General features: G+C 38.0%; 1 protein-coding gene across 3 annotated transcripts in view; it reads left to right on the top strand.

Moving 5' to 3' along the window:
- Positions 1–11,824, top strand: part of LOC107588944 (zinc finger MIZ domain-containing protein 2-like) — a 56,809-nt gene that overhangs the window by 28,562 nt on the left and 16,423 nt on the right. For all 3 annotated transcript variants that reach the window (XM_016277208.1, XM_016277207.1, XM_016277206.1), the window contains exons 2-3: positions 7,852–7,957; positions 11,652–11,766. In XM_016277208.1, coding sequence (XP_016132694.1) covers positions 7,908–7,957; positions 11,652–11,766 — 165 coding nt within the window. In that variant the 5' untranslated portion in view covers positions 7,852–7,907. The remainder of the gene's footprint in view (positions 1–7,851; positions 7,958–11,651; positions 11,767–11,824) is intronic.

Genomic DNA, 11,824 nt, shown 5'->3' with positions numbered 1-11,824 from the left:
CCCCCCCCCCCCCCAACTTTGGACTCTTAAGTGATGGTGACCTGGAGAGACCCACTAATTAAGTTAAGATAGTCACTGCCTGTTTCATTCCACCTCTACGAACTTGCTCTGGCCTGATGCCCTGCTGCTCCTCCAGACACAAACAAACATTCATTCAAACCGCTCACAGATGTGTTATGAAACATGGATGCTCATCACGTTCCATGCTGGCGATGTCATAGTAGTATCGTTTGGAGTTCAAGTTTGCTTTTAAAGGCATAGTCTACCAAAAATAAAAAAATTCAGTCACCATATGCTCAACCTCATGTCATTCCAAACCTGTATGAGTTTCTTTCTTCTATGGAACAATATTTTAACAAATGTCTCAGTATCTTTTTTTTCTTTTTCCTTTTTTTTTTTTATACAATAGAAGATAATAATGTTTTAGTCCCCATTGACTTTCATTGTTTGGACAAAAAGTTCAGCATTCTTCAAAATAGGTTATTTTTTTGTGTTCCACAAAAGAAAGTCATAAAAGTTTGAAATAACTCGAGGGTGAGTAAATGCATTGGACCCCATTGACTTTCTTTATATGGACCAACATTTTTAAACTTCATTTATTCCATTTTATTTTCTTTGTTAATCCATTTTAAAAAGAAATTATAATATATTTGTATAATAATATACTCATTTTATTGGGCTGAAAATCAGCTGTCTTTGACTTTAAAACAAATCCTTAAAGTACTGGAACTGATTCAGAATAATTGGATGCTGACATGCTGCTGAGTCTTCACACACCTTCCGAATCTCTTGCATCTGGCTTTGCTCTCATAGGTGTATACCAGGACAAGGCAATGTGCAAAAACCGGTTGTTCTTCACTTTCTGTTTGCTGCTAATGAATTTATTCAAAGGGAGGTGGCGGACCAGATTGTACACACTCACACACTCTTCAAGTCCTGTGTGTTTGTTTGAGAAATTCAAACAGCACCAAACACGGGCCTGGACACTGAACAAACAAAGCTGACCTACAAGGTGTCATGCGCTACACACACAAACAGCAGTGTGGTTGCTGCCACCTCGCAGCTAAACTGAGCTTCCCTCTCCCGAAAACAACTCATCTATATCTATCTACCTACACTGGGATTTAAGTTACGTTTGCATATTTTTTCATGTCAGAGTCTTTGCTGCATGCCGAACTTGCGTCATACAATCTCCCGAGGCCTAAAGGCGAAGCGAGATTAGTAGGGAATGAGGTAGGTATGAGTTTAACTGGGAACATTCGCTTTTTTAGCTCTCTGCAAATAATCAAATTTGCATTTTCATCACTGTTATGCACATTACATTTTTGTGGATAGGTGGTGGATGTTTGAGGGTGACACATTAAATGCATCATCAATTTATCTACTTAACTGACCCAGCACTCCAACTTAAGCTGACAAGTCACAACACTTAACGGCTCAGTCAGTGGCGTGTTTTTACATGCTTTTTGCTGCAGTAATACAGAATTGGCACCCTCAAATATTCATGCGTTGATGCAATTATTGCGCCGCACTGTCAGACACCTTATGTTCTTTCAGATTTGAGTAAATCGCTGGGCAGTTTGTTTCCTGATCTCTCAGGTAAGAGATATGATCAGTGTTCTTCACAGCTCAGCACTGTCTGTGGGGCGTATATGTATTGCGGCGTCCCATTTTTCCCTCAATTTTCTTGCTCTCTGTGAGATGCGTGTCTTTTTATATGCACAATGATCTTTATTGTACTCTGTTCTTGCTTACTGTTTCAACCCTGCATTCTTTGCTGCAGCTCCGTTGCTGGTGTTGAGACGCTTTTAGCCAGAGAGCAGCAAGTGTGTGTGTGTGTTTGTATGCACATGTGTGGAGGAATGCGTTATCAGGCCCAGCCTTCCTGTGGTTCCTAATCCTCCATCCCCTTCCCCAGCCCCCAGCCTCTTTCTCTCTCTGTTTGGCAGCAGATTCTCGGCTCTGGCTTCAGCTACGTGGGGGAGGGTAGGCCTAACTGTGTGACCCAAGGCGCTCCCCCATTTGGCAGGCAGACGAATTGTGGATTTTTGGACAGGAGGTTTCCCAGCTAGTCTTGAGCGACCACTGTTCGTAATGATGCACTGGGATTGTTCTTCGTTTGAAGTTGCTGGCTCTCAAGTAGGGCTGCACGATAAATATTCCACGCACGTGTAGAGATTTACCGCTGATTACAGAACTGGCTTTACTGACGAGATGCGCATTAAATATCGTGCGATATTTATCGTGCAGCCCTACTCTCAAGCAATGTTGTTGAAAAAATGTGGAAATAGACTGTTTTGTTGAAGTTGTTTCTTCAGCTGTGCTTTTCAAATTCTTTGTCTTTTAAAAAAAAAATGTATTCTTTATTACACTGATTTGAGCTAACTTAGATTGGGGGACATTTAGAAAATGCAGTGAGTTAGTTCAGGTAGGATCTTTTTATTTAGTCATTTTAATTTTTTTTAAATTTCATTATATATATGTAATTTAATTGATATATTATTTTTCAGTTTTTGTTTTCATTGTTTTTAACTGGAATTGATACTTTTATTTTAGTTTTTTTAATGTTTTGGTATGTTTTCCAGAATTGTATACTTTAGTTTTAGAATTTTAGGTCTGCCAAAGTTAATGTATTAACTATTTTTATTTTTTTTATTAATTTGTTTATTTAAAGTAAATAATAAATATGAAAAAATACAACAATTATTAAATAAATAACAAAATAATAATAATAATAATAATTATTATTTTTAGTAATTTGTTATTTATTAAATCATTGTTGTATATTTATTTAACATTAACATTTTATTAATGTTATTTTTATTGTTACTATTTATCCAAAACTAAAATACAAAAATTATATAATAAAAACTAGTAATAAAACTAAATTTCATTTGTGGCCATTTTTGCATTTTAGTTAGTTTTATGATTTGTTTTTATTTATTTATTTTTATTATCAATAATACAGAATACCAATAATATTTAATTACCAATACTAATAACACTTGACACTCTGTGGCACTAGCAGCACCAACAAGGATTGTGTAAATAATTTCCCCAAAACCTCTACTTGCCTTCCATTGTTTGGATAAACAGGTAGTCCTGCTGCAGACTCACACCTTTGAGCCAGAGTTGTTGTTCCATTTGTTGCTGCTAGTGATGCAAAAAACACATTGTAGCTTCAAAAAGGTGAATTCAGGTGCAGAACAATACTCCTTTTTATCCCAGTCTGGATCGTTCCTAGAATACTCCCCTAACCTGTGCTGTGTTTCAGGTTCTGTCCTCTGAAAGCGCAGTCCCTGCAGAGAGCTGAATCTGCACTTCATTTCAAGAGCGCTGACACACAGGCATTTCTTGGGCCTATCAGAAATCAAAGGCCTGCAAGCTTTTGTGTGCTGTTTGGCAGAAAAAGCAGAGGCATTTCATGCACTTAATGGTCACACCCCTGTGGTGCCGTCTTGCCCTGCTGTCCCAGACCGAACGGTCCTGTCGGATGGGTGGAGGAAGAGACTCAGAGTGTTTGACTTTGGGTAGAGAAAGTTAAAAGTGAGGGAAATAGCATGAGAAAAAAATGATGGTCCACGTGTTGGAGGAATTGGAGAAAGGGAGGGAAGCCCAGCAGGAACGGGTCACTGCAGGCCAGGGGTGGAACTAGAGGAAAAGAGGGGAGGGGGTTAGATGGAGCCCAGCAGTAAAGAACAGTATGTTCTGTTCATTCCAGGACAAGAACTGTTTGTGCTGTTATCCATCACACAGTGAAGGGAAAGCAATAAGCAAAGAACCGCGTTATTTCAGAGCACAAAATAAGACCTAGTGCTTCAGGAGAGTGTATGTGTCCTTTGCTGACAGTATGAGCACACCTTGGCTCGTGGGTTACGCTTGCCACGTGTGTTGGGATGATTACTTTGGTGTGCGGGTATTAGGGCTGCACGACATATTGAAATTATCGGAATATCGCAACTGTAAATATTGCGATATGCATATCGCAGTGGCATGCGATATCTGAATCATTTGAATAATAGGCTACTTAAATCAAAACGTTGCAAAAGGTCAAAGTTTTAGGTCGATGCATATAGCAGAGAATTGCTTGATGTTAAAAAGAGTTATCAAGTGCAATAAGTTGCAGAAAATAACTTTTTGCCGTCTCGCCTTGCTGTCTGACTCACACCTGAAGCCGCATCTCGGAAGGCATGTGATCACTTCAGTTTTCTGTGCGCACTGCCGCCGCACACGTGCAAAGCACGCGCACACAGAGATGCGTTTCCGACAGCGCGCCAACACCGAGTTGATTCATCTTTCGCATCTCCTCCTTATGTTTGAACAGACACATACACACAGAATTATGTCAATAGTACCCGTCTCGACAATCATTCTCGTACACAAAGTCAGTTATGTTTTAAATGAATGTAAACAGCTGAGAAAGAAATCGGATGTGTATCATTGTACTGGATCCGTGCAGTCAGTCTGCTGAATATGTCACTAATGTTAATCAAACAACAAAACACGGCTTTAACAAAGATCAATCTAAATTTAATTCATAAGGTGAACACTATGCAGTGTTATTTTACACTTAATTATTAAAATTCTGTACCTGAATACTACTGTTTATTTTATCTATGCTTGTAATTTGTGTATTCGTTCTTTTTTTATTGACTGTTCGTTTGCTTTTAATCATGTTTGAACTTTCTTAGGCTATAGTTTTTGCTGTAGTATATGAAGAAGTACTTAAAGTGTACTTTAAGTAAAAGCGAAGCAAAGTTACATTGATATAAAATAAGTGGCATTCATTTTTTTGTTTGTTTGTTCACATTGATGTTAAAATTACATTTTCTGATTTGTGACTACTTTTTATGTAACGCTAAATGTAACGCTTTGTGACACTGCTGGTCACTTTTAGAAGTTGTAGTGATGCTTTCTTTTCCAAGAAAGAAAATGAAACGTATATTGGCCTTATCATTTTAATTTTTAAATATTTTAAAATAGCTTATCATTTTAATTGATTTTACAGACTTAAGTCAATATTGTATCGCATATCGAATATCGCATTATTTAACAAAGTATGGCATTTTTCTTCAATATTGCACAGCCCTAGCAGGTATGTTTTGAAAGACCTCATGTCTGAAAATAAATTTTTGTGACTTAATTCCTGTTTCTCTACTCGGGAAATGGATTAAACATTTTGGTGACTCATCTTGCACTCAGGGGCGTGTATAAATTGTCGTCCAATCAGATGCTCTCTAGAATCAGAATGTTACATTGTAACAGCAAGTTGAATGACTGTGACGTAAAACTGTGTTGCAATAGGAAATATGTCAACACAGGAAAGCAAACGGTCTTCAAGCCACATCATGGGGTCTTTAACTATGTGTGTGTGTGTGTGTGTGTGTGTTCCTCACAAGCGCAGACCTATTAGACAATTGTTAAGATAAATAAATAAATATATATATATATATATATATATATATATTAAAGTAATAGATTAATATGATGATGTATTTATTTTATATTAATTGCATTCAGAAAGACATTTTCAGCAAGTTTTTAAGATTAAAATGTAATTTCGCATGAATATTTTCTAAATTTATTTTCGTTCCCATGCTTTGGACAATTTGGGTACTTTTAGGTACTTTTTCCACTCGCTGCAGCTCATGCTGTGGCCTTTTTATGAAAATATTTTTATTTATTTTATTTTTACAGATTATATTTAATTATATTTGTATAATTATATATAAAAATATATCATTTATTGTTTTCAATATATTATTTTATTATTTATTATATTATTTTGATTAATTTATGTATATATGATTTTTTTATAATTTATTAAATTAATACATTTCTAAATGATTATTTATTATTTTATGTTATTTTACATTTAAATGTTCAATTTCTGTACTTGAACACCTACAAATTTAAAGCATCTTTCATTTGTATCATTGTTCTATTTATTAATTTGTGGTATTGCTTGTAATTTGTTCATTTGTTCTTATTTACTGACTGTTCACTTGTCTTTAATAATGTTTGAACTTTATATTTGTTAGGCTAGTTTTTGCTGTGCTATTGAAATTGGAATGGAGAATTGTAAAATTGAACTGGTATCTAAAATGTTTGTGTCATATAAGCTTATTTATTAGAATACACGATAACATGGGTCAAAAACAATGATAATAAAATTGGATATTAAATATCTTTTGAGCTTTTTTGGCCTATTTTTCGTGTGCGGATCTGTTGTTTGATTTTGGATTCATCATTTGTATCTACGCACTGCAAAAGCTTTTCTTTTGTCTGGCATGACGCTGTTTGGCTTTTTTCCTTTAAAAACAAAGATAACCAATTTTTTTTTCTGTGGCAGGGCCAGTGAAAATAATTGGCAGGGCAAGTAAAACATTGAACCACAAGATTTTAGATCTTTTCTTTTCTTATCTTGAGAAATATACAACCGATTACTCCATATACTCTGGATATTTTAAGGTGAATTTTGTTGGTAGTGGTGGATGTTTTTTTTTTTTTTTTTTGGTCTTGATCACCTATATATTATGCATTCCTAGTTTTACAAACATGCACAAAGCATAAATAGACAAATCCTTCAGTATAGCATTGCAAAGAGGCTGAAATCAGACACAGGTTTAATAAACGGCTCTTTACACGGACAGAGTTGGTGTAATTGTTCATGAAAACGACTATGCGAGCATGTAAATATTGCTAAGCCTGCTTCAGTCAAGTGGTTATCAAAACACGACAATGGAGGATCTCATTTTGTCGCTGCCGCCCACCTCCCTTTCTCATCCTCTGCTCGATCCTCTCATTATCCCTGTAGGTGAACCTCTCTCTGATCAACTCCGTCACTCCTCTGAGTGACTCTTCCTGCTGCCCCCCTCAACGCAGCGGCATTCATCCACCTTTCTTTTCAAGCTGTGGGGTGTCTGACCTAAATCTGTAAGGAAGGAGAAGAAAATGGAAGCATAGAGGGATGTTCAGGGGGTGGAGAGAGAGTTAGGTGGGCTGACAGCCACTGATGTTGGTGGCAAATTAGCATGTGTGCTAATCAAGCTTCACCCCCAAGAGTGGAGACAGACGGAGAGGCAGTGGGGTGGGGCGGGGGGTCTTGTTGTCATTATTAACATTGTACAATCTAAACGCTCACACAAAGAAGCACCCTCTTTGGTCAGAACAAGCTGCTTGATGGCTTAAATAATTGAGCGGGGTTGAAGGCGTTATCTTCGCAGAGGGCTCGGATATCTCAAAGCGGTGGCCATGAGAACCTCCGTGTTTCCACATCTCTCTTTTCTTTTTGAAATCAAATCATGCTATAAATAGCCCTCTCCCTCACTCCCTCCCTCCTTCCCCGGTTTCTCCTGTCTCCACAGAGAGCGCGAGGATCCTGCAGTAACACGTAGTGCCCGGGTCATCCACGGTTGCAACCCGTCGCTCTGTTTTAAAGCTCGAGCTTTGCACCGGCTTTTGTCTCGGGCGCTGCAGTCTCGAGATTCTCTGGACTGCGGTGCAGCAGCCCAAGAGATGCCACATGCTGTCAAATCTCGCTCCTTTGTGTGCGGCACTGGCTGCTTTTTAAACTGTGATTGGTTGAAAGGTTCCAACTCGAGGAAACGATTGCAAAACCCACTCTATCAAAGCGTGGAGAAAGATGTGCTGGCGCAGTCAGTTGTTGATTAACCCCTCGTGCCTCTGGGCAAAACTGCAGCCATCTGAGAGCCTTCCAAATTAAATTGGTTAAAGCCAATACAGCGACGTTACGTGTCTGCCTCAGTGAGTCAAAGCAGAACGGAGCCTTTGTTTTGATTGAGTGCTGTCAGTCTAACGTGTCTTTCTTTCTTTCTTTTTCTTTCGCAGACTGCCTGCTAGGTTGAGGAGATTCGGGGTGTCCCATAGACCCCTAGGTTCCTCCGATGAACCCCATCAACTCCATGAAACCTGCCCTGCCTCCAACGCCACACAGGTCAGTGGCTCCTGTGCGTCAGCTTGGCGCAGCTGCAAGTCAAAATGTGACTCGTGCCCACTGTTTCCTCTCTAACGACATTCTGAACTCTCAAACCCCCCTCACACTGCTTCCCTCAGAGCTGCACTCAACAGTCTGAAACCTAGCGCTGATGTTTTGATTGTTGATTTTGCACATTTGAACTACTATTTGGTAATAGCTTGAGGGAAGCAATGTGTTTTTATTGTTTTGCAGCCTTATCTGGATGAGATTAGCCTTGGTGTGCAGTTTACTTGTGTTTTTTTTTTCCTTTTGTGAGCCTTCTTTATCTGTTTAAGGGTCCTAAAGAGTGCTTTATGGTTATTTGGAGAGGAAAACAAGTTATTGATAGTACACTGTAGGTTCTTTAAGTTAAATACCAGTATATGGATGGTTTTCTAAAGAACCCAAGGTTCAAAAGTTCTTTGGAACTTTAATTTAGTTCTGTTTGGAAAATTTATTTTTGAAGGGACACTTAAAATTGACAAATGTCATTTACTCATGTCATTTCAAACATATGACTGACTATCTTCTGTGGAACACAAAAGGAAGTTAAGGAAAATGTCAAAGATGATGTTATATATATATATATATGTATAGTTAATAGTTTAATATATATATATGTTTAGTCAATTTGTTTAAATGCACATTTATTAAAATTATATATTACATAATATTATATTAATATTATGTAATATATTACACATTACATAATATTATATGAATATATATGATTATCTATTACATAATTATTATAAAATATATATTCATTAATTTATTTCATATATATATAATTTGTTACACATATTATAATATATGTAGCAATGTTTGAGCAAACTGACCCTTTAAGAGTGGTTAATTCTCCAACCCAGCAAAGAGAAATCTAGAACCCAACTGCTTCATGTGCTCTTGGTACTTTCAGGTAGAGCTTTCATACTAATTTGGTGCTTTAAATATTTAGTAAATGATGTACTGCAGGCTCCCGTATGTAGGTGTACTTGGCACATTTTCATGAGTTTTACTGATATTTGAGAGGGAATTATGTTGCTTCAGAGGCGATAATGAAACAAACAGTCTGAATATGAAGAAAAAGTGGAAGTTGGCGTTTCGCTCTCACCGCAGTTCACTGAAGATAAATCACTTGCAGTGGCGCATGCATTGGGCCCCCAAACTCAATCCACGTGCCCACACCTTCTCCTCTTATTTACTGAGCTTTCAATCTGCACGAGTGTTGTTTTTTTTTATTTTGATTGTTTTTTTTGTCTCTCAGCTGCTGATTGGCTGCTGCAGGATTTAGCTTTGAAACCACAGTTTCCTGTTTCAGAGAGCAGGGGTATCTGGTGGTTTTCCTGCAGAAGAACTTTAAGAGAAACCTCTGCCTCCTATGGAATGCCTCTAAGCCACCAATAGTTCAGTTTGTTTATTTGCCCCGGCAATGCAATGACCAGCCTCAATGAGAGTCTCGCTTTGAGCCTTTGTTGGAACCTCAATATCCTGTGGGCTGCAGGCCAGCAGATACTTTGCTGCAGGTCGAGGTGGAAATGTGTCAAGAAGGGGATCTCGGCCTTCTTCAAGGGCTTTAGAGAGAAGAGTCTTCCATGTGGCAGTGGGGTTGAGGTGTCTTGGGTCAGTTTGGGCGAGAAGCTGTTCAGAGCCAGTTATCACTCGATAAACCCTCGCGGGTTTCATTTTCTTGATACTTTCGAGCTGTTGCTGCTTGGATAAGTTTTACCTGGAATGCTCCCATTCGGTGTCCAAGGCTTTTGGCACTCCTGCCAATAAGTAGTGACTCGAGATAATTTACTGGCCATTAAACTGTATTTTAAGTTTTTGTCCATTAAAACATCACAGTATTGCAACTGAATCACTGTTGAACTGTGACAAAAGCAAGACAATGTAGAGCTCATTTAGTGAACTCACCTTTTTGTTAATTAGACTATAGGAAATGTTATTAATGTGCTCGGTACTACTCAGTACTGATGCATTTTTTTCCCTTTATCTACAGTTTGGAGTCTATACGATTTTTTTAAATGATTTTGAAAGTCTCTTTTGCCCATGAAGGCTGCATTTATTTGATCAAAAACGCAGTAAACATGGTATTGTTGTGAAATATTTAACTATTTACTATTCTATTATTTTACTATTTTTTTATATTGTAATATATTTAAAATTGTAATTTATTCCTGTGATCAAAGCTGAATTTTCAGCACCATTACTTCAGTGTCACATGATCTTTCAGAAATCATTATAATATATAATATAATAATATGCTGATTTGCTGCTCAAGGAACAATACGATTGTCAATGTTTTTAGTAGAAACTGTGACTAATTTTTTAAGGATTCTTTGATGAATAGACCGTTTGAAAGACCAGCATTTTATAAAAAAATAAATCTTTAAAAAAATTATGAAATTGTCATGAAAATGTCTTAACTGTCACTTTTGATCAATTTAATGTATCCTTGTTGAATTAAAAGTATAAATTTCTTTCAAAAACAAAAACTGACCCCAAAACTTTTGAATGGTAGTATCTGTTTTGCTTTGGTTTAGGATTTACGACGTCAATAAAAAAAGATGCATTTGGCTTCTTGGCTGAACTTCTGATGATAAATTATTTAAGTTGTTTTGAAGATGCATGACAGTTTTTTTCCCCCCACCATTTGTATTTTTCCTAAATATTTTTCACTCATGTCACTTGCACCAGCGAGTGTTAAGAATGTCGTTTGACCATGCATTGTCACAGGTCGTAAAACAAGTTACCTGCTAACTCAGCGTTATCTAATATTGTTGTTTTGGGCTCTGTTCCCATCCTTTTTGTTTTAAGTTGGCTTATTGGGCACAGTCCTATCCATTAAGACCCTAAAATGCAGATTTAGGTGCAAGTTTTGATGGGTTACCTGATAGTCTTCCTAATGTTGTTCTGCTGGAGCCGTACATGTGCACCTTTAGCCCTTTTATGGAGGGTAAACTAACCACCATATATAATGACATGAATCCGAGACCTTAGTAATCCATTCAGTAGATTGCACAGCTTTAATTCAGGTCTAAAATTTGTACATGCTTTCCAGAGGAACGATGTACATAACAGTACAACTGATTGAACATTCATCCCTCACAGCCTCGTTGTTATTCAAGTCAAATTAAATATGGCATTGACTCTAACTAAGGTCCATGTTTCCCTGTTCTGATCAGCGTGTGATGTAGTTTAGCTAATTATGGAAAGATGGCGAGCGATTATTGAGAGCGATCTGGTTTGATCCAGTTACACAGAAAACAGTAGACACTCACACATACACTCACACACACACACACTTACTCTCTCACCCCCCCCCCCTTTCCCTTGGCATCGTTACTCTTTCCTGTCTCTAAGTGACTGGAGTCGCCATGGAAACATTGTGCCGAGTACCTCCAGAGCATGTGGCTGTGGCACGTCTGAAGTCACAGAAAGATCCTCTCTCTCTCTCTCTCTCTCTCTCTCTCTCACACACACTCACACTCACACTTTACACCATATGCTGATATCATACCAGGACAAAAGGCATAGATGGAATATAATATGGATCTGGCTGTGGATAATGCGAGGCGGATTAGTGAGAAGTGAATTAAGAGCGTTTTATACAGGAAGCACTCAGATGCACTAATAACCCCGGTGTCCGTGTGTTTCTCTCGCCCCGCAGTGACGCCTCTTACCCATATGATCCTGTCCCCTGGCAACAAGGCCCAAATCAGCCTGCCGGCTCCCTCTCTGTGGTAACCACAGTGTGGGGGGTAACCAATCCTTCACCCAGCCAGGTAAGAAACGCCGTCTGCCGTGATGATGTCACCAGCTTGTTTACCTCAAAGAAAGCAC

Source organism: Sinocyclocheilus grahami, unplaced genomic scaffold (assembly GCF_001515645.1).
Source record: "Sinocyclocheilus grahami isolate Dianchi unplaced genomic scaffold, SAMN03320097.WGS_v1.1 scaffold110.1, whole genome shotgun sequence".
NCBI lineage: Eukaryota > Metazoa > Chordata > Actinopteri > Cypriniformes > Cyprinidae > Sinocyclocheilus > Sinocyclocheilus grahami.
Note: the sequence above shows the minus strand (reverse complement) of the source record. Positions and strands in the feature narration are given on the sequence as shown.